We start from the raw sequence: 23,197 nt of genomic DNA, 5'->3' as shown, positions 1-23,197 counted from the left end.
ACAGGCTACAGTGGGGGGGGGCAGGCAATTTTGTGTGTGAGAGGTGGAAACAAGCCACTGTGCAGCGGGCACACGGGACAGGCCATTGTGTGTGGGGGCGGGGGGGATACAAGCCATTGGGTGCATGGGGAAGGCCATAGAGTGGGGGGGGGGCGGGAGGGGGAAATGACAGGCCATTGCATCTGTGTGTGGGGGGAGAGTGTGGAACAGGCTGGGGGGTGAGACACATCATAGCTTGGGGGGGAAGCCACTGGATGCATGGGGAAGGCCATGGTGGGAGGGAATGACAGGCCATTGCGTACCTGTAGGAGGGTGGAACGAGCCGGTGGGGTGGGGGGGAGATGGACACAAGCCATTGGGTGCATGGGGGAGGCCATAGCATGGGGGATGGGAAGAGTGGCTAGGCCAAGCACACTAGGGCCTGGGCCCACCCAGGCTGGCCATGGGTGCTGGGGCTCCCTAGGGCCTGGGGTTTGGCTGGAGCAGAAGGGGCAGGAGCTGCAGCTCTCACTGCCCAAGGTAGCCCCCTTGCTTGGGGCCCTGCCCTGTCCCTGGGAATCGCTGCTGGGAGCAATGCAGGGCGAGCAGCCCCGGTCTTGCTCCCGCTGGCAGTGCCTGGGTGCTGCCCCTGCAAGGCATGGTCCAGCCCCCCCTTCCCCCGGGGCACTCACACAGGCCCAGGGGCACTGCCCTCCCTTCCTAGCCAGCTCCCCATAAGGGCCCTACCTGTGAGCACCAGCTAGCAGCCAAGCAGGACCCTTAAAGCTGCAGGATCCCTTAACCACGAACAAGCCCAGTTTGGGGTTGCTGCCACGTTCTCCCCCCCACACACCTCGCCCAGCTTTGCCCTTTCTCCCCAGGCTGTGGGCACATGCACAGTGCAGGGGCTCCGATGCCCAAGGTCTCCCAGGGTCACATGTGGCAGCATTTAGCACCTGAGTGAAGGCGCACAGACGTGAGTCATAGTCCACACACCCAGCCCAGGCCCCCACTCCTCTGAAACATCAGGGGCTGGTGCCTGCTGACTTGTTGGAGCTACAGTCTGATGAGGGGCGGCAAATGCTATGGGGCTGTCACAGCCACGAGAGCAAGGGAGAACCTGCAGGGCGAGGCTAAGATCCCGCCAAGCCCCTGCATTTCCACTGGGTTCCAGGCTCAGCATTCCTGGACCTAAGGCAAAAAGCTGCAGCTGCCAGGAGCCAGCCACAGCCCCCCTGCCGGAGGGGACGGGGCTCCCACCTCAGCTAGAGGGACGGGAACCTGCGGCACTCACCACAGCTGGGACTTGGGTTTTGTTTCCCACTGGCCTGTGGCAGGCGCTTGGCACCGTTGTGTACGTGTTTGCACTCAGATCTGTGTGTGCGCCCCAGCAGACCGAAGGGCTGGCGGTCAGCTCCAGGGCTGGATTTGGGGCGGGTGTTAGGGGCTAGGTTTGATCCCAAGCTGGGGGTGAGGCTTTGCATGAAATCCCATGAGATTTCAGCCACGGCCAAACCAGAAAACAGCCCATTTGGATCCAGCTCCCAACTCAGACCTGGGGGCAGGGCCGGATCTCATCCCAGCCCAAGCTTCACTGGGGCTCAGAGCAGAGAGTCAGCTCTCCAAGGCAGAAATGGGGGTTGTAAAATGCTGAGCACCCTCATGAACAGTGGGGACGGGGGGCATGTGCATTCGCACGGGGGGGGGTCTGCGTGCATTTGTGTGCACACGTGTGGGAGCACAGGTAAATGCCCGTGTCTGTGCATGCAGAAAGTATCCCTGGGATCATTCGAATTTACTCCAGCAAGGGGAACGTGAGCTCTCCCCACCGCCCAGCCCCTGATGGCAGCTCTCTGGAGGCCAAGATGTCCCATGGGGAAGTTAATACTTAATTGCGAGGCTGGGGTGGTACCAATCCCTGCACCATGTCACCCTGGAGCGTCCCCCAACCTTCCTGGCCCGGGCCACACAGAGACAACATACAAAAATATAGAAAAAGATCTGCTCTCGCGCTCCCACCAACTCAGACCGTGCCCCCTCGTCCCAGGAAAGACGGCGATTCCTGTCCAGCTCCATCCCGACAAACCTGCTCTGCCTCGGCCGTCTCCTTGAGTCGGTTCACAATATAAAACCCAGTACGATAAAAGCAAAGAGCTGGTTTGTGCCAAAGGGTTGAAAAACGGCCTCCCAAGTCAAGTGCAGAGCAGCCCAGCACAGTGCACCTCGGCACCGGCTCTGAGCCGGGACTTGAGGGCCCAGAGCAGGGGGTTTAATCTTCATTAGGAACGTACACATGTTGCTTTAACAGCACTAGCCATGCCCCCCGACAGCGAAGGGCGCCTCCCCAGGGGTTTGGAGGTGGGGTGCAGAACATGCTCAGAACCGTCTCAGATGGCGTCAGGTCTAGTTGGCTCCGATTCAGGGTTTTTGGTTATCCCCAAAACACTCTCATGCAAAAAAACAGACGAGGGGAGAGAGAGAGAGACGCAGCAAGCAAATCCATCCAGTGGCCGGCCGCGAGGCCTCAGGCTTCACCAGTCTCCGCCAGTGGGGGGGCCGGATTTTCCTTCCACCATCCTCCCCTGCCCGGCTAAGGCTCACGCCAACCCCAGACAGGACTCGCCCACAAGAAGAACAGGGAACGGGGCCTGGGGGGTGTGTGTCACGGAGTGGGACAGAGATGGCAGGTGAAGCATGCCACAGACCAAGACCAGTTCACTGCTCTTCAGCCTCGTCTTCCTCATCCAGTGACACCACCCCCGAAGAGGCCACGTCGGAGACTTTCCTCCGAACCCCGCAGCTGTCCCCGTGCAGCTTGCACGCCGTGTGGTCATCCTTGCAGGACAGGCTGTCATCCCCCGTGGGCGAGAGGCAGGACTCCGTGTAGGACATGGAGTACATGGAGTCCTGGCACTCCAGCTGTCCCAGGCTCCGGAAGGCACTTTCTCCAGTCTGAGGGGGCAGCTTGGAGAGGAGCATCTCCTCCCCTCCGGCCATGGAGCCCAGCAGTTTGGCAGCCAGTTCGCCCGGCGAGCCCAGCTCCTTGAGCAGCAGACTGTCCTCCAGGCTGCAGAGACTGGAGCACAAGGTCTCCGGAGAGATGGTCTGGGAGGAGTCGCTCTCGGGCTCGCAGGAGCCCTGCTGGACGTCGAGCTGGCACGGGCGGCTGTGGAGGAGATCCTTCAGGAAGGAGCCGGGCGGCAGGTGGCCTGCAGCATCTGCAACACACAAGGGGGGACCTGGCTTCAGCAGCACGGTCTGGCCTCGCTCTCTCCCCACAGCGCCACGGGCACCAGGTGGGGGAGTATCCTGGCAGCCGGCTAGGCAGTGCCAGGCCTCCTGCACGCGTCCGAGGGGAGAATCCCTGCTGCTGGGCAGAAGTGGATTAAAGCGGGTCTTTCCTCCCATCTTGGCTGCTTCCCCCGGCCCTTTCACTCCCCCTCCCCACATGGCCCCCAGGGAGGGATCTTTTTGTCCCATGCACTGCACCTCCTCTCCCATTAGCTTTAGAGATGCCCTCCCCTGCTCCAGCCTGGCTGCCTCTGTCTCTCAACAACAGCTGCCTGCAGCCCCATTGCAAACAGCTGAGATGCGATACCAGCTGCAGCCAAGGGATGGGTGAGGGAGGGAGCTGTGGCCAGGACACGAGCAGCTCATCATGCACCCAGGACATTCACCAGGCCAGCAGTTGCCCCAGACGGACGGGGCTGCTGGCAGCTGTGTGCATCCAGCCAAGTAGCTGTGTCACTGGGAACATGAAGGGTGGGAAGCCAGGAAGTGGCAGCATTATGGCTGACCCAAGCCAGGGCTGGGCTGAGCTGGGCTCCCCCCTGAGCGAGGCCTGGCCTTTGGAGATCCCGCAATGGCTAGAATAATGCCACAGGCCCAGCCCCTGGGAAGCAACTTATGGAAAAGGGTGACTCAAGGAAACGCAACAGAAACAAACACATCCCAAGGACCTGAGGATGGGCTAGAGGCAGAGCTGGACCCTAGCCCCACAGGGTCCAGGCCTTTCAGCCCCAGTGAGTGCTGCGCTCCTGGGCAGCCTCTGACCCGAGCCAAAGCCCTGTTCACCTGCAAGGACTACGGTCCAGCTTCTGTGCAGTGCCCAGCATGCTGGGTGCAGAGCACCTCAGGAAATCTGCCCACGAGCGTCCCCACGGGAGCTGTGAGGCATGTCGGAAACCCTGGCCCTTAGCTGGGTGCCCCAGGGGATCTGCAAATCAGACCCTCTGAGCAGACGGGTATTTAGGCTCACTTGGCAAGAGGCCCTGCAGCTTCCCCTGCGCAGAGACTCCCCTTCTCTTGCCCCTGTAGCCTCTGCCTGCCTCTCTCCACCCCTCCGGATTGGCCCTGCACCCTTTTGGGCAGCTCAGTGACGCCTGGCTGGCCCCAGGGAGAGGCAGCTTGGAAGGCCCCTTCGGGAGAGGCCATGCCCAGGAGCGAGGGGGCAGGTCGCAGTACTGGCTCTGACACACATGTCCTGGGGGCTGTGTGCCAGGTCACCCCACAGCAGCACTCTCAGAGCTCAGGGACTCTGGGGGTCGGTATTGAGGGGCACTGGCAGAGCTGTGTGTGGGGAGCTCAGGGGCTCTGGAGGTCGGGACTGAGGGGCACTGGCAGAGCTGTGTGTGGGGAGCTCTGGGGGTCAGGACTGAGGGGCACTAGCAGAGCTGTGTGTGTGGGAAGCTCAGGGGCTCTGGAGGTCGGGACTGAGGGGCACTAGCAGAGCTGTGTGTGTGGGGAGCTCAGGAGGTCGGGATTGAGTGGCACGGGCAGAGCCATGTGTGGGGAGGCCTCTTTTCATGCTGTGCCTAACATCCGCCAGCGCTCTCAGGGCCCGCTCCCCAGCCATGCCACCCTCTCACCCTCCCTGCTCCTGAAAATCCAACCAGGGACTTTGTAAAAAAATCCTTCTAAACGTTTGATTCTAACACATGAATTTGCACCGAGTTTGGACATCTGGGCTGCAGCAGGAATCAGTGGGTCGCTCCCTCTCCCACAAGCTGCCTTCTGTTGAGGCTCAGAGCCCCAACCCCCCGGGAAGGATGCGTCCCAGCCAGGGTCCCTCCCAGGGATTGCAGCATGTTAGTATGCCCAGGAGCTGGGGGCATATTTCAGAGCGGCATTGGGGGAGGGTGCCACAGGATCAATGCCCGCGGTGCCATTCCATGCCCACAAACTCAATCAGGGGTGGGTACCCATCCGCCAGCTCTTCCACTTTCCCTCTAATTACAGAAGAGCAATTAGACCCTTCTCTGGATAGAGTGTGGGCAGATTATTGCTGACTGCCTTTGACAAGCAAATTGCCTGAGATTAGTGGGCATCTAATAACTGTGAGAAAGCACCTTTGTTTGCACAGGAGGGGGATTACATGCCTGGAGAGGACACGTGCATTAGCCTCTCCTTCCTGTTTGTTTGCCACAGGCAGCAGGGGCTGATGTAGGTAGGGAACGTGCCCTGGGGTCCCTCTCAAGCTGGACCCCGCAGAGCCTCGGAAAGGAGGGGAGCACTTGCATGCCCTGCGCTGCCCACTGAGACTTGTGCAGATGCTGGTCCCCACTGCTCAAAAGAGGGGGGAGAGGTGAGGTGCTGTGTCTGAGAAACACGAGCGGTGGGGCAGAAGGCAAAGAGAAGTCCATGGCCAACTTGCAGCATGGCTCAAGGTTTGCAGGGGGACCAGGCTTGAATGAATGACCTGGAAAAGGGGGGAGCAGTGAGGCAGCTACGTGGGCTGGGGAGACAGGTGCAGAAGGCTGTGGAGAATGTCTTCGGGCCCTGGCGGAGCCAGGAGAGCGGGTAGCGCCCTGGCAGGGCACGCGAAGCGCTGGCGCTTTGGAAGGGGAACCACTCAGCACCGCCGGGCGCTCTCAGGGGAGGGACCTGGGCGTCGCCTGGCCGGTTCGATGAGCCCCTGCCCAGTGCACAGCAGCCGGCCGTAAGACAAGCCCGGTGGGTGGCTGGACAGGGCTCCTTCGGCACCCAGCTCTGGGGCTGGCCTCCACGACCCATTGCCTGCATGCTTTTCTCTTTGCTCCCCATGTGCCGAATGCCCACCCAACCCAGCCAGCCCAGCTCTCCCTGCTTTACTCAGCTCCTGCTCACAAACACTCCACAAGGCCACAAGGGTGATTCGAGTGGGAATGACCCACGACATGCTCGCTTCGCATCAGCTCAGTGCCATCCTCTCTGCTCGCCTGCAAAGCACCAAGCGCAGATCGGAAAAGCCCCCAGCGGTACAGGGCGCCCTCCCTGGGAATGAGGCGTTAAGCTCTGGTCACTGCAGACCCAGCAGACCCTGGGGAGCCCCTGGCCTAGGAAATAGGAGGGTCATTCTGTGGGTATGAAACAGGTGCTGGGGGCTGAGTGAAGACCCAGGAGCTGAGCTGTAGAGATCTATCCCTGATTTTGCCACTGACTCGAGGCCGTGGGCTTCCTGCTTCAGTTTCCCCATCTCTGTAGAGGGGGTATCTATATTTAGTTACCTACTGGCCAGAGGTCGGCCCCACAGTGTCTGGCACTACCCCACACAGATCTACTCAGTCCAGCTCGGCACCCAGGGGCCCCAGAGCCCCCCCCCATGTCTCCCCTGGGGGGCATGGAGGTAGGCCCTGCTCCGGCACATGACACAGGTGGGGAGCCCCTGCCCCATTGCCTGACATGCGTGGGGCCTCCTGCTCCCCAGAGTCTGTAGGTGGGGGCCCCTGGGTCCCCACGGATGTGGGCAATGCCTCCTGTTCACTCACCAGCTGGCTGGGTGCTGTTGGTGTTTGTCCCAAAGTCCTCGTCGTAGGATTCGTCATTGGAGTCTTCCCCGTCCATGGAAGACCAGGCCTTCAGCTTGGCTTCGGCAATGGCAAACTGCTCGGCCACACCTGGGGAAGCAGGGAGGGAGACCAATGAGCTCTCAGGAGGGGCCCCCTGGGGAGACGCCAGCCCCCCGCAGCTGCAGAATAACACTGGGTGTCCCGTCCCAGGATGCGGGGCAGGGACCCTTCGGGGTGGGTACTGCTGCACCGGGAGAAGCAAGGCTGAGCACCACCTGCCCTGGCCACCTAGCCACAGCCCAGGCTGGACTCCTGATCACTGGCTCCTCAATCCCAGAGCAGGTGTGTAGGAAACGCAGTCACCAACACGGCCCAGAGCAGGGGGACCCCACATCACCGGCACGCCCTGACTGTCCACTGAAACCTGTGCAGGCACTGGTCCCACAGGCCACAACTCCGGATCCTCGTGTGTCACTCGGTCCCCTGGGCCCAGCCCTGTGCTAAGAGATGGCTTTCGGCTTTCAGCTCCCCACTGCTGGGAGAAGCCTCCTACCAAGGCAGGCTAGGGAGCCCACCACTGTGTGTCCCCCCATGGGAGAGCCGAAGGAACACCACAGGTGGTCCGGGAGCAAGGCAGGGCACCCCTCTGTTCTCACTGGGGGCCTGACACTGCAGCCCACGTGGGGGCAGCTGGGCCCAAGAGAACCAATAGCACTTCACAGGGTGACCGGCCTGGTGGAATCAGTGGGGCAGAGAGGGCTCAGCACCATGCATGACTGTGGCCATCAGTCATGGAGACCCAGGGGGTTCAGCAACAGGCAGGACTGGGCCTATTGGAGTCAGTGGGGGCTGCGGTGGGGCTCAGCGCAGGATCGGGCCCATGGGCTTCAATGGGGGCTCAGCACCATGAAGGATCAGCCCCACTCTTTCTAATTTTGCTTGTCAGCGAACAACAAACCCTGTTGTTAAGAGCCGCTTGTTTGGTTAATTCAGGGCTGCAGCTGCCTCTGTGCGTCACCTTCCCCCAGATGCCAGGGAGGGGGCAGCTCCCTGCTGGATGCTCCAGCTCTCCCGGGAACCAGGCTTAACTCTGCAGCTTCTGCTGGGCTCTAGGCTCTGCATCCACCCAGGTAATGCAGCTGAAGGGCTGGTCGGCTGAGCTGTCTCAGTGGCCTGCAAAGCCCTGTCCACGGCCAGGAGAAATACCTAGGCTCAGTGGTGGGGATGTGGGAGCAGGGTCTTGGGTGCTGAGACAGACCCAGGCTCAGTGGAAGGGGCATGGGAGGCAGGTCAGACCCAGGCTCAGGGGCTGGGGTGCCAGGTCAGACCCATAGACGCAGGGCTCTGGGTGAATCCACAAACAGCAGCCAGTTCCTGATACTTCAGAGAAAGGCAAATGCCGAGCAGCTATGAACACACCTATGCAGCCCTCACACAGACCCCAAGGTGACTCTCTGCTCCCTCCAGCAGCCCTGTGCCCCTCCCTGGTCATGTGTGACCCCCGGAGCCAGTGGGGCCCACTGTAGGAATGTGCCTTCGACCCAGCCTTTGACTCAGCTTCCTGCCATGGCCCTGCAACCAGGGCTCTGGGGAAGATTTGGGGCCCACATTGGCTACTTATGGCACTTCCTTCAGATCTTGCCTTTCTCTACAACTTAGGGTTCCCCTGCTCCGCAAGTCCAGCCCCACCTGCCTCCCACCTAGCCCTGCCTGCTGTTCTTTGCAACGCAGCCTGCATGGCAGCGAGGGGCTCGTTAAAATCTACCCTTCACCCGTCCCATGTGGGGTATTCACCATGACCCTAGCCTCCAACCCAAGGGGGTGCCACTCCTGCGGCCTCCTCCCCGTGGCCAGCAGCTGCCTCAGCCCCTGCTCCCCCTGCCCTGCGTGTCTCACCTGCCTATCTGCCTTCCCCACCGCCCCAGGGACTGCACTGAAGACCAGAGATCTCCTTACAGAGAGACTCCCACAGGAGGAGGCGCTAGGGAGAGACGAGGGAAAGACCACACTGGGAAGGGGAAGGGTGGTGATGGGACCCGGCTGGCTGTGCCCCATCCCAGACGGCTGGTGCTACGGGTGGGGACGAAGCCGGGGGTGATTTACAGTAGCAAAGGCAAGGGCTGGAACGCGGCTCCAGCCCCGTCTGGTCTGTGTCTCAGCACAAGGCAGCAGCATGCTCTGGCCGTGCAGACGGACTCTGTGCCTGGACCTTTAAAGAGACCAGATCATTTGATAGCCACCAGGAACATTTCTCTAGAGAGGAGCATTGGACGGGTGAGCAAATGCCCGACTGCCAGGGCAGGGAAGGCAATGGTGGGGGTTGGGAAGGAATGCTTCCCTCCTCCATTCCCGCACCCCCATCATCAGGGTCTGCAGTGGAATGGGGGCCCTGCCTTGTTACTGAGTGGACTGAGGCTGGATTTGGCTAGGAGCTCAGGTTATCTGAGGTCGATATAATTCGTGCACTGGTTCCCAACCTTTACCATCTGGGCAGCCAGCCTCCCACGTAGCAATATGGGAAGGGCAGGGTAACTGTATCTCCCTTACACTGCTTTGTGACCCCCAGGTTGAGAGCCCAGGGATTGGCAGATTAAGCAAAGACAGAGCTCCTGGATGGGGCCCTTAATAAATGCAAAGGATGCACCCCCCATGCACTGCACTGCACTCCCATGTACTGCCAGCCAGGTGAGGGGGTTCCCCTCCCGGCAAAGCAATAGGGTACTGGCTTCTCCCGCTGCCAGGGGCAGGCGGTTAGATTGTGTGCTAGACAATGAGCTGATCAGATCTGGCAACATGCATGTCCTTGTGCCCCCGCCCCCTCTTTCTGCCAGTGAATTCGGCAGCCCGTGGGGCTGGCTGGTTGCCTGGGTGACAGTCACGTGACAGGGCTCCGCTGAGCGGGCACTTGCCTGTCCCGGGGCAGTGGTCAGGGTGGTGCTGCGGGGCTGGGACGCTTGGTGATCAGCTGAGACGGGTGGCACTAAACTCAGCCCCTGCCTACCTGGGGTGGGGCAGGTTAATGATTCCCTCTCTGGCTCCGTTCCCACTCGCTCAGTGACTCAGCTCCCAGCCTGGATTTCCAAGGGCAGAGCTTGCCGGGCCCTGCCAGCTCAGAAGAGCCCACCCAGGGGAGCAGAGAGCGATAACCTGGACACAGGCCCCTCCTCACCTCCCTCCCTGGCAGGCCGGATCCCCTCTGGGCTGCAGCAAAACAGAGCCACTGGCAAACAGTGCTGGGCAAAGAGCTCGTGAGCAAAGCCCACACGGGCGCTTGGGGTCAGCGCAGAGCCTTGGCTATTGTCTGTGCCACCTGCAGACCGTGGCGGGGGGGGGACACGCTCTCCATGTTGCCGGGCTGTGGCCTGGCTGCTGTGTCCATCCCTACAGCACATGTGGAGCCCTCACTGAGGCGTCAGGGCGAACCCCCGCAGAGGGGGTGCCCTACACGACAGCGCCGCCCTGCTGTCCCCTGTTCCCCGGCCGACCAGGACCCAGGTCTGAGCAGCGGATGGGCCAATGGGGATTGCCATCAGCAAGGGAGTGGCACCGAACGGACGTGAGGGAGGATCCGGTGGGAAGGGCATGCCCCTCTCTACCACAGCAGGGGAGCGAGCCGTGCTCAGCTGGGGGCTGGGGACGCTGTTCAGAGCTCTGCCCCACCACCTCCAGGTTCTGCAGAGGACCGCACGGGGGTGCTTCACAACTAGGTGGTAACTCCCTCCCGCTACTCCCCCAACATGAGGGGGGGTTAACCCCCCTCTCTGCCCAAACTGAGAGTGGGGGCTTAGTCCTCGTTTCTCCTTCTCCGCATTTCTCTGTTGGATCCCCTGGGGAGCTCTGTGGGGCAGGGCCCCATTTCTGTGACATGCCTGGCAATAACCCTCCTGCCATTCCTCTAACCGGGTGGGGAACACCCCCCTCCATCGCCCTCTCAAGTGAGCCTCTTGGAGTCCATGTGCCCAGGCCCCTCGCACCGCTCCCACCTGCTGCGAATCTGGCCTCCTGCTCCCCTTCGCTCAGGTCCGAGTAGGAGTTGAAGGCGCTCTCCAGAGCCACCGGGGAGTCCATGGGCTTGCACCAGCCTTTCCACTCGATGAGGTGCGCCACCCTGCCCTGCGCCATGGCCGTGGGCTTGGTGACATGGTCCTTCACCACCTGCGAGATACCTGAACACACCGGGCAGCATCAGGGACTGCAGCGGGCAGGGCTCCAGGAGGGGGACCTATGGAAACCCAGCACCCACCCAATGGGACACCCCATGTCACTTCCAATGGGACACCCCCACTCCCTAATGAGATATCCCTCGGGCACCCCCCCATGAGACATCCTCTGTCCTCATAAGCTCATCCCACGGGTGACACAAACCCCAATGAGACATCCCCACCCCCACTCCAAATCCCATGAAACACCCCTCTCCTAGAAGGATGCAGTCCCCAGTCCCTCTCCGCCCTCATGGCACACCCCTCTGAGACACGCACACGAGGCCCCCCAGCATTACCGTGCAGGGAGGACCGGGCGAGGGCAGCGATCTCCTGGATTGTGAGCGCTCGCCGGGACTTGGGTAACATTTCGACAGTGTCTTCAACATTTACCTTCAACACAGAAGAGAAGCAGGTAAGTCTCCGCCCCAGCACTCTGGGCACCTGCCATTTGCTATCCCTTGAGACAGAGACCCCATATGGAGAGAGAGGGATAGATACATCAATCAACACTCCTTGACTCAATTAACCCCCTTCCCCACAGAGGAACCCCTGAGTCCAGCTGCCTCGGAGGCTCCACCCTGAGTCCAGGACAGGGACCCTCTCTCTGTCTTCTGCCCCACTGCTCTTTATCAGTTACAGTGTAAAGGCACTAGAGGGAAACGCAGCAGGGGGCTTGAAAAACACACCCCATTTTCCCAAAATGTTTGATACAGCCTGAAATCTCACTTGAAACATTAATACAGATTGGCTTGAACATGGCATGGCCCATGTAGACAAGAGATTACTCAGAGCATCCTGATAGGTGCTCAAAGATTTGCAGTGGCAACAGAGGCCAGATAGACTGATGGCTCGAGACTCATTGATGTTCTGTAGGAACTAGGTGCCTAAATATCATTTTGCCTTTAAAAATCTACACTATATATTATAGGTGGAGATGATAGTGATGTGTATAGTTAAGTTTACCTGACAGTTATCATTATAGGTCCCTGTTTTCAGCTGATTATAACTTGCCATACTTTAACTGTTTGGGTTGAAATTTTCCATGCCAGGTGCCTGCCTCAGGCTGAATATATTTATATATTTTAAATTTTCAGCTAAAATGATTCAGCTATTTCTAAAATCAAGGTTAGGAAAAAATATGTTGTTTTGCATTTGCTAAAATTTCTTACAACTTGTTTTCTTTGGAAGCTCCAGCACCCCCATCCTTTGGAGCAGGGGGGGTCACAACATTTGGCTGGGGCATAACACTGGTGTCAGAGATGTGGTTTTTCCGTTTCCAGGCAAATCCGCCCAAATTTGACCAAGTTATACATCTCTGAAAAAATCTGCGTGTACATGCTCAGTAGAGACTTGTTAGAGTTTGGCAACTAAATTCTCTGAAGAGACTATCTGCACTGAGCACGCTCTATCCCCTCACAGTTCCTAAGTACAGCAGAACCTCAGAGATACAAACACCAGAGTTACGAACGGACCAGTCAACCATACACCACATTTGGAACGGGAAACACACAATCAGGCCGCAGCAGAGACAAACAAAAAAAGCAATTCAGTACAGTACTGTATTAAACATAAACTACGGAAAAAAACAAACGAAAGCAGAATTTTTCTCCTGCATAGTAAAGTTTCAAAGCTGTATTCAGCTGTAAACTTCTGAACAAACCACCATCACGTTTTGTTCACTTACAAACATTTCAGAGTTACGAACAACCGCCATTCCCAAGGCGTTGGTAACTCTGAGGTTCTACTGTATGACCAGACCATGCACACACCATCCCCGCAGAGCAACTGAGCATGCTCCAGCCAGGGGCTGCACTGCAGGGCCTGAGCAGGACTTTCCCTGCCACTGCTTCTCTCTGTTGGGGACCAGAACTGAGAGAAGGGAGATTGTCTGTCCTATGCTTTCACTGCTCCCCCAGCTGGCAGAGAGGAGATGGAGAAGGAGGAAGCAACCACACTGGAATATAGCGGGATGAAAAACAGATGGGGATGAGGGAGGGGGTTGCAGGAACTGGAGGGCTAGATAGGAGCAGAAGGGAAAGGGAGAGGCTGGGGGCATGGGTCAGAACGGTCTATAAGCACTAGCGAACACTCCCCTACATACTCTGGAATGGAACCAGGAGTCCTGAGTCTCCTCTGCAGTCCGAAAATAGCTATAAAACCCATCAGCAAATCGTGTCTCACCCCGCCTCTAGTAGACAGAGGATAACAGCCTACTGCTGCTATCAGTTACTCTGTGAGCATAAGTCAATCACAGTCTGTGCTGTGGATCTAAAGGTCTGAACCCTGCTGATGTATCCAGTTGGAGTCAGTATGTTTCCACGTGATGGAATTTTTTTTTTCTTCTTCAGGTTTGGTGGTGGGGTTTAGTTTGTTTGTTTGCTTTTTATGTTAGGAAATTATGTTTAAAATGTTCAAAGAATAAGGTTGCAAAGGCAAGCACTCAGAAGCTAGGAAATGCCAGAATTTAGCTTACCTGTGCAACCTTAATTCGGTCCCCTCTTGTGCGTATGCATTATTCACTGATTCACAGAGCAGAAGGCCAGAAGAGACCATTGTAATCATCCAGTCTGGCATCCTGTGCAACACAGACCACAGGACTTCCCTGAATTAGTGTGCGTCTTTGAGAAAAATATCCAGTTTTAAAATTCCCAGTGATGGAATCCGCCATGTCCCAGGATAAATTGTACCAAAGGTCAATTGTCATGGAGTCCCCTGGGAATGCTCTGGAACTGCTCCCTACGAAGCCAGTCACGACTCTGGGGAAGTCTCCTCTCTGGGAGCAGCCTGTCTTCAGGACACACAGCTCACACGGCTTCCACCTTCCTGGGTCTGACCTCAGAGCATTCAGCATCCTCTGCCCCTCCGTGCGCTTCCCACAGCGAGTTCACCCAGGCAGGGTCCTGGGGAAGCCAGAGGGTTCTGCCCCCCAACTCCGCAGTCAGACGTGACTCTCAGCCAGCCAGTAAAACAGAGGTTTATTATATGACAGGAACATGGTCTAACACAGAGCTTGTAGGTGCAGAGAACAAGACCCCTCAGCGGGGTCCATTTTGGGGGGGCAGTGAGCCAGACAACCCCGTCTGCACTTCACTCCATGTCCCTAGCCAGCCCCAAACTGAAACTCTCTCCAGGCCCCTCCTCCTCTGGGCTTTGTCCCTTTCCCGGGCCAGGAGGTCACCGGATTCCTTTGTTCTCCAACCCTTTAGCTCTCACCTTGCAGGGTGGAAGGGCCCAGGCCATCAGGAAACAGGGGTGTCCCATTCTCTGTGTCCAGACCCCTGCATGCACCTCCCCTCTAGGGCTCTGCAATGATCATACACCCTTATCCCACCACCTAGATACTTAAGAACTGCAGATGGGAAACTGAGGCACCCCCACACTATTCAGAAGAAACATTAAGAACAGTCCCGCTTCATCACACACTCTATTACACATTTGTGCCTTAATTCCAGTCAGAATTTGCCTACGTTCAACTTCCAGCCATTGGATCTTGTTATAGATTCACAGATTCCAAGTCCAAAAGAGACCTTTGTGATCATCCAGTCCAACCCCCTGTATCACACAGGCCAGAGAACTGCCCCAAAATAATTCCTAGAGAAGATCTTTTAGAAAAACATCCAATAGTGATTTAAAAATTGTTAGGGATGGAGAATCTGCCACAGCCCTTGGTCAGTTGTTCCAATGGTTAATTACTCTCACCGTTAAAAAATTACAGCTTATTTCCAGTCTGAATTTGTCTAGCTTCAACTTCCAGCCATTGGCTCATGTTGTACCTTTTTCTGCTAGCTTGAAGAGCCCATTATTAAATCTTTGTTCCCCATGTAGATACTTACAGACTGTAATCAAGTCACCCCTTAACCTTCTCTTTGTTTAGATTGAGCTCTTGGGAGCTATCACTATAAGGCATGTTTTCTAATCCTTTAATCTTCCTCATGGCTCCTCTCTGATCCCTCTCCAATTTATCAACAACTTGAATTGTGGGCAACAGAACTGGAAACAGAATTCCAGCAGCGGTCGCATCAGTGCCAACCACAATCACATTTTTAGACCTCTCTCTTAGTTTTTAATCCATTTAATGTGTGTCATTTTAATTTTGTATCAGTCTAGTTTTTTAATCAAAATGTTGCGTGGTCCCAAGTCCTCTGCCTTCCAGAAGGCGAAGCATATTACATCAAAGCTAATACCTTTATCAACCAAACTCGTAATCCCATCAAAAAAAGACATCAAGTTAGTTTGATAGGCTCGATTGTCCATAAAGCCATGTTTATTGGCATTCATTATATTATCGGCCGTTAGTTCTTTATTAATTGAGTCCTGTATTAGCCACTCCATTATTTTGACACAGTCTTTCATTACATGATCGTATACTCTTTTCTCCACTGGACCCCTCCCCATCACTCAGTGGATGGGATAGATCTGCTCGGGGATGAAGCATGGTTGTAGAGTGAATGAGGCTGCTGTCCGTAAGACGGCTGGTTCGTTTGTCACAGTAATTGGAAGGTGGCTAGTGACAGAGAGAGGGAACTGAAGGATGAGAAAGGATGGCTCCTGGTTAAGGCAGCTGAATGTCACCTTGGAGAAGTGGATTCTATCCCTGCCTTTGCCTGTGTAATTCTAGGCAAACCACATACTCCAGCTTTTTCGCAAATCACTAATTGCGTGATCCTCTTTTTCTGACTTGAGACTCTGGGCTCTTATGTCCAGAAATGCAGCGTGCTCACAACTGCAACTGAAATTGATCAGAACTGTGCTCTGAACGTATCAAGTGTTATAAAACTGCTAAGTTCTCAGTCAGGCCCTCGCTGTCTCAAGTTGGGCATCAAAAGATAGTGGACAGTTGGCCTAAAACTCTGTCTCTCTGCTCCCTGTCTGTAAGATGGGGATCACAGTAACCCCAAGAGAGGGGGGCAGTTAAGATAAATTCATCAATGTTTGTGAAGCATTCGGATACTATAATGAGAGCACCTTAGAAACACCCCTGAGGAAATGAATAGTTTTGTATTCAGTGCAGGGTTTAGACGGCATATGGTAAATAAGGTCAGGGGTCAAACAGTGAATGAGGGGACAAAAAGAAATATTGAATGAGGCAGGGAAAAAATGTATGTGATCATGTAATTAAAGACTGTTTCATAATACATAGACACAAGGGGGCTGAATTAAGTTTGCATGGGCAATTTGCAACCTTAATATTCTTTTACCTTCATTGTCTGTAGTACACAGAGCGTGTGTGAATGATTTGCAAGAATGGGTAAAGAGCGTGTAGATTTTGCTTGTCAATGACACTCACCTGGGAGGTGTTGCAAACATCAGATGACTGTGAAATAGTACGAGAGGAGGTGTGCAGGAAACAACAGCACCAGAGAATCCTTTTGGGGAAATACAATTGGGGTTTGAGGGGAAAGCGACCCTCAGTACAGAGTCAGCGCGTAGAGTGATGTCATATTCAGGCAGTTCTTCCCCGTGTCCTTCCTGAACATCATCCCTTTACACAGGTGATGGAAACCCTTTTGCTCAAGTCAGCTCAAACCAGACTAGACAAAGAACCTGCCTTGGCCACTGGGGAATAACCAGTAGGCCTTGTCCACCTCTGACGTCTATAATTCCACAATGGCACTAGTCTAGGCCCAAAGGCATGTAGATACGTGTATATTTTATACTCACATTATCCCACTACACACATGCACACTAAATATACACATACATTCTCACACCTTACACATTGTGTGTATCTATATATTACACACACATACTGACAGTATACACAGTCTCCTACGTTACATGCATCTATATCTATATATGCACTCACACTATATATACACACATTCTCCCACTATACATATATATAGACACACACACTCAATATACACCTTCATACATTCTCCCACTACACATGTACACTCTCTCTCTCACACACACACACACACACACACACACACACACACACGCCTGCCTCTTCCTCCCCAGCAGGAAGCCGTGCGAGGTGCTGAAGGAGAGCATTGATAGCATTACGCTGTTTAACTGAGTATAGCTGGCTGCTCCTGTAACTTTGCAGACTATATTTCACCATTCGGGATAAATATTTTCTTGGGTTCCCCCTAAGCCCTGGAGTGGATTTGCCCATGGCAGGATTGCAGGGGCTGGCCTGGACCCGGAGCTACAGCCTGGAAACCTCGCAGAGCTTTAGGAAACGGTTGCAGGGAAGCAGCGTTGTCATCATTTTATCAACACCATTAAGAAAACAAGTAAATCGGCTGCGTGTGGGAGAGCAATCACGAGTGACAGGAGGGAAAATAAAAGCAAGATAAAGGATAATGGTTCTGAATGCTTCAGTCATGAACGCCCCACAGCTGCCCTGGCAATTAGCCACCCGCTGGGACTGGGGAAGTGCGCTTCGCACACCCCTGCTGAAAGCGCCTGCCATTCTGCAGGAGAAGCCAGCCCAGCAGCTGAGGTAGCGAACAGCCCTGACGTGGGACGGCATTTGGGTTTGCCATTGCTGGACCCGGGTCTCAAGGCTGTGCTACCGAGGCCACACTGCATTATGCAGAGACTCGGCTCTGCGGCTTGAGCTGCAGCCACAGCTTGGCCCCAGCTCTCAGCGGGTCTCAAGGCTCTGACCCACTCCCCAAGCGGGATCCTAGGTCCCAGGCCCTGAGTGCTTGCTGATCTAAGTCAGACTGGCTTGGGCTCCAGCCTGAGTCAGAGTCCGGGCTTATTGTGCAGCGTAGACAGACCCTAGGAGCCACATGCAGTTCGGGGCCACTGCAAACACTCATGCAACAGGCGCCAGGCATGGGAGAGGGACTTCAGGCACACGCTCTGCGGGCGCTGTCCCGGCTGCTGGTCAGATCCCAGCAGGGGCAAGGAAGAGGCAGCAGCTGGGGACACACTTCCCACAACCAGGGACAGTAGGAGCCAATTCAGCTCCTGTCACCGTGCCTGGCCCCTGGGTACAGTCCCAGCACCACCCGGGAGAAGCGCAGCCTCCGCATGGTCTTACCTGGCACTGCCAGCTGCCCCCTGCCTCCCCGGCAGCAGCCCTAGACCCAGCCCCAGTGGCTCATAGCCAGTGGCTTCCTAGGAAGTGATTCTGGACTTGAAGCTTGCAACAAGGTGTATTTCCATGGCAACCAGTCACCATGGACTGATTTCGCCCAGGATACAGACCTGGCTTGGCACTGACGTCAGTGCAGCGTGGCAGGAAAAGATACCAGGGAGCTGGGGCTGCAGCAGGGCGTGGGGAAGGGGGCAGAGCGGGGGATGGAGGGGACAGGCCCCAGCCTAGCTCACAGACTGCTGGCTGCACAGGACAGGCTCAGCGAAGCTCATGGGAAAACCTTCACGTGCTCGGGCCAGGCTGGGAGTCAGGGCCGCAGGATCAGCGGGAGGGGAAAGCTCAGGGCTCACTTCACACTGACCACAGCCACGGAGGGGTCCTGGCAGCAGGGGCAGCAAGAAGAGGCCTTCAGCATCACGGCTCCAGCCTCAGAGGACGGGAATTTGAACATCAGCAATGAGGGAAGAGATGTGCCCCAGCAGGGAGTATCGATACCCCGGGCAGGCCAGCAGGGACTCAGGGACCTGGGAGTATCGATGCCCCAGCCAGGCCAGCAGGGACTCAGGGACCTGAGATTATCAGTTCCCTGCTAGCCTGGCTGGGGTATTGATACTCCCTGGTCTCTGAGTCCATGCTGGCCTCGCTGGTGTATCGATACTCCCCAGTCCCTGAGTCCCTGCTGGTCTGGATGGGGTATCGATACTCCGCAGTCCCTCCTGGCCTGGCTGAGGTATCGATACTCCAGAGTCCCTGCTGGCCTGGCTGGGGTATTGATACTCCCTGGTCCCTGAGTCACTGCTGGCCTGGCTGGGATCTCAGGGACCAGGGAGTATCGATACCTGAGCCAGGCCAGCAGGGAGTCAGGGACCGGGGAGTATCAATACCCCAGCCAGGCCAGCAAGGAGTCAGGGACCGAGGAGTATCAATACCCCAGCCAGGCCAGCAAGGAGTCAGGGACCAGGAGGTGAGGGGGTCAGTGGAGAGACACTGCACAGGCTCTCCCAGGTCCCTCGGTGCATGGCACAGGCTGAGCGCCCAGCCCTTGCTGGTGAGCTATGGGCAGGGGCTGTCACAGGCCAGGCAGTAATTGCTGCTCTGCAGTTCATTGAGATAAGGCTAAATTGCTCCTTGGTTCTCCAGTATCCAGACCCCACTTCACTGCCCAGCACTTGGGTCTCATCCAGGGGCCAGCAGGCTGGGGGCACTGAGCTAAGAGCACCCAATAATACAGTCCCGGGCTCAGGGTAATGAACAGAGCAACTAACCTGCCCGCTCAGCAGCTCGCTGCCCCTGCGTGGGACCCGTCACTGGTGTTCTGTGCGCTTGTATCACTGCAGCCGTGAGAGAGGCCCATTGCACTGGGCACACCACACACAGGTGTGCAAGAAACAGGCCCTGCCCTAAAGAGCTCCCAGTCGTGTCCCGCATTCCAAAGGGCACAGGAGGGGAAAGGGATGCACCAGCTGGAGAATGAGTGAGGAGGGGTGGCAGAGGATGGGGGAGGGGACTGATGGGGGGAGGCAGAAGATGGAGGCTTGTTTCAGAGGCAGCCATAAGAGAGCAAACAAGGATGATCCAAAGGACAGTTTCATGCTGGAGTCTAGAAGCCGCCCTTGGGCTCTTTGGGCCCAGAAGCCCTTTGTAGCCTGCCGAGGACTCGCTCTGTTGATTATGAGCCCAGCCCAGCCCGGTGCCAATCCCAAACACATTTGTGGGGGTTCCCTGAATTCCCTCTTCGTTTAGACACAGACCTGCCTCCCCATCGAGCCCAGTGCTGGATCCGCCCCAACCCCAGGGATGTTCCGGGAGCCAGGTCCATGACAGCAGAGGGTATGTCAGGACCAGCCATGCCCTGGGGAATGGCCACAAGAGAAGCGCTGGGTTTCTGGGGGGTAACGGTGATGCCAGGAATGCCTGAGAGCTCCAGGGCAACCAAGCCCCCAGGGACATGGTCCAAATCCCTGGGGATAGTGCCAGCAGGAATCCCTGGGGCTCACCATGGTTCCTGCCCTTTCCCCAGTGCAAAGGCCCATGTCTGCTTAGCCCAGACACCCCACCTGCCCAGGGGCAAGAGCTCTGGTTACCCAACTGAGTGGGCAAGGTTGACCAAGATGCTTGGCTACTGCTGGGGAGGAATGCCGAGAAGTCTAAAGGTGCCGAGACCTTAGTCTCCTCTGGGCTTTGAATGCTGGGGCAACTCCACACTGGGGATTAACCCATGGCTGTCCTTCCCTGATCAGCAGGGCACTGAAAGGTTCATCCCCTTGGGATCCCCCTATTCCGCACAATCTGCAGCCTCCAAGCCCATCACCCCAGAGGGGCAGGGACGGGGCAATGTGTGTACAGGGGCCAGAGGGGCCTGCGCATTGGGGAAAGGAGGGGAGGGAGGGTGTGTGGGTAGGGACAGAGTATGTGGCGTGCTGGAGTGAGGGGGGGGGTCGTGTTCTCAGTCGGCTGCAGAACGCCAATGCCCAGAGGCCCAGGGAGTCACCTGCACATAAACCACATGGGAGGTTGTAATCCAAAAATCCCTCAATGCCAATGGGTAAGAGGGGTTACAGGCACGTCCTGATTCTGGTGTATCCGTTCTGGTTCACCAAGGAACGTCGTTGGGAGGTCTTAAATGAAAGCTGGGCTCACACTCATCATTACTAGCGGTGTGAATGGTAGATACAGACACTACGCAAGGAGTTATGATGTGTACAGCAAACAAGGTTTCGACTCTGCCTCAAAGCCGAGTTGACAAACAGGTTTTCTGTCAGACAAGGGATGTTTACTCACTTGTCTCTCTGCTGAGCTGTAAATTCAGCACTCTAAGTGAACACAATGGATGTTGCCTCCTGCTTAGCTCCCTGGTTACTTTGGGGACACAAGTAACCAAGGAAGATGACACCCCATCAGCCTGCACTTTGGAAGTAACCGGGCAGCATGCGGACAGGCATGAAAATGGGACCACAACCAGCCTTGTCTGAAAAGCTGCAGAGGACTTTGGGGGTAAGGTAAACAGCTTTAGCCGGGAGGTCAACCTGGCCCCCCAGAAAGCACATTACAAGTTTGTTTCCAACATCCTTCCCCATGCCCTCTTGAAGCTTTGATATTAAACGTCTCCATGGCTCACTCTGACTATCTCAGAGCTGTGATGTTAAGCAAGGAGCCGATCCTGAGCTGAATCCTACAAACTGGTGTGTGCGCACTGGCCCCTTGGGGACAGCAGACCTGGTGTTTCTGGGGGCATTCAGTGGATAAGGGGCTGGACACTACAGGGCACCCTGCAGAGGGGCTCTGGGAGTGGGGTGCACCTATCATTAGCCTGCAAGACAAAGGGAGGGCTGGCGTTGCCCCGAGGAGGGTGCTTTTGGGGGCTACCAGGCTGGAGGTGTCAGGCAGCTGACACCAAGCTAAGCACAAGCAAGTATCCCCCTGCCTCCAGCATGAGGGAGAACAGGGGGACTCACTGCCCTGGGTACCCAGAGAGCCATCCCAGAAGGATCCATTAAAAGGCTCTGCCTTGCTCTGAGGGCGCTTCACACACTGACAAACCTGGACCCCCTGAGCTGGCTCCTAAAGCCACATTTAGGCCCCTCCATCAAAGCGGGAGATTATGAGCACTGCTGAGCACCCCCAATCCCACTGAAGATCATGGAGGCTGTAGCTAGGGGGAAAGAGACAGACTTCAACTGCTTCCATGCTCCCAAGATCTCTCTGCCTCGTTTGCCCCAGCCCCCGCTGGGTGCACCGTGGGTGCACCGCTCCTCACAGGAGAGCAGAAGGGTTGCTTTCCCCAGGACTGAACCAGGGGGTTGCTGGGTGCAGAGCTCGGGGCTAGACCCATGTTCTGAGCTCAGCAAGGTCTCTCCCCAGCTCAGAAAGGGAGGCTGGCAGGACACAGGCACTGACTTTCCAAAGCACCAGGAGGGTGCTCGCCCCCTGGCCCTGCCCCGCCCCCATTCCAGCCCTTCCCCCAAGGCCCCACCCTGCCCCACCCAATTCTGCCCCCTCCCCATGCACACCTAGTCCTCACTGCTCCCCCTTCCTCCCTCCCCAGCCTGCTGCCCACCACAAAACAGCTGATCATAGGGGTGAAAGGCGCGGGGAGGGAGGGGGAGGCGCTGATCTGTAGGGCCCGCCAGCAGGCGCTGGGGCGGGTGAGCTGATGGGGAGGCTGCCAGCCATCGGTGCTCCAACCCCAGAGCACCCCCAGAGTTAGCGCCTATGTGGCCGAAGCAGGGTGCTCATGAGCGGCAGAGAATGCCCCTGAGGCCCACCCACAACTTGGGCATTCACCTTATCTACCATCTCTACAGCCCTGAGCCTGGTCTGGACTTGGAGGACAAAGCCACCTACAATCCAGACTGATGAGGGGGAACAAACATTTAATAATGGGCTCTTCAGTCTGGCAGAGAAAGGTACAACACAGTCCAATGGCTGGAAGTTAAAGCTAGACAAATTCAGCCTGGAAATAAGGTGTAAATTTTTAACAATAGGGCTAATTAACCACGAGAAAAACTGATCAAGGGTCATGGTGGATTTTTCATCCCTGACAATTGTTAAACCACTATTGGATGTTTTTTCCAGAAGATCTGCTCTAGGAATTATTGCGGTAAGTCCTCTGGTCTGGGTGATCCAGGAGGTCACACTAGATGATCACAATGGTCCCTTCTGGCTGGGAATTGATGAATTACTCCAAGACAAGGGACTGGATTTATTATCAAAGCAGGAGAGAGTTTTGAGCAGAATGGGGGGCATGTAGGTCTGACTGGATCAGGGGTAGGGAGCTGCATGGAGGAAGAAACCAGAGCAGAACAAGGACACCCAGATTTTGCTAGCCCTGGTCCAGTCACAGCCCCTGCAAGCTGCAGCAGTGCAGAGCAGTCACACTGCGTGTCCTATTTTTACAGAGCATCCATCTGCACTCGCTGGGTCTGGAGAGGAGACAGTCCCTTCCTTCCCTGACCTAGCGCAGTTGGGGTCTGGGGGGATAGATTGCTTCTCGGGGTGACCGGGAGGAAGAATGGGTGCTGAAGCAACATGGGGTGTCGGTGGATTTACAAGGACCCTTCCCCGCTCTTATTTTTTCAGGTCTCAGTAGCACAGGGGACACGGCTGATACAGTCCATGGGTGGCTCTGGCAATGTAAGTACATTGAGGGTGTAAGTGTCGGGGGGGGAGCAGGGGGAGGAGGAGGAAGAGTG

General features: G+C 56.4%; 1 protein-coding gene across 6 annotated transcripts in view; it reads right to left on the bottom strand.

Moving 5' to 3' along the window:
• Nucleotides 1–2,176: 2,176 nt before the first annotated feature.
• FAM131A (family with sequence similarity 131 member A) overlaps nt 2,177–23,197 on the bottom strand; it is a 39,125-nt gene continuing 18,104 nt past the window's right edge. For 3 of the 6 annotated variants that reach the window (XM_038415058.2, XM_038415057.2, XM_043492549.1), the window contains 4 exons: nt 11,245–11,338; nt 10,730–10,912; nt 6,726–6,854; nt 2,177–3,197 (listed from right to left, as the gene is read on the bottom strand). In XM_038415058.2, coding sequence (XP_038270986.1) covers nt 2,695–3,197; nt 6,726–6,854; nt 10,730–10,912; nt 11,245–11,314 — 885 coding nt within the window. In that variant the 5' untranslated portion in view covers nt 11,315–11,338 and the 3' untranslated portion in view covers nt 2,177–2,694. The remainder of the gene's footprint in view (nt 3,198–6,725; nt 6,855–10,729; nt 10,913–11,244; nt 11,339–23,197) is intronic. The other 3 variants (XM_043492546.1, XM_043492545.1, XM_043492547.1) reach the window with 1 other exon arrangement.

This window comes from Dermochelys coriacea, chromosome 9 (assembly GCF_009764565.3).
Source record: "Dermochelys coriacea isolate rDerCor1 chromosome 9, rDerCor1.pri.v4, whole genome shotgun sequence".
Classification (NCBI taxonomy): Eukaryota; Metazoa; Chordata; order Testudines; family Dermochelyidae; genus Dermochelys; species Dermochelys coriacea.
The sequence above is the reverse complement of the archived record's forward strand: the minus strand, read 5'-3'. Positions and strand labels throughout refer to the sequence as shown.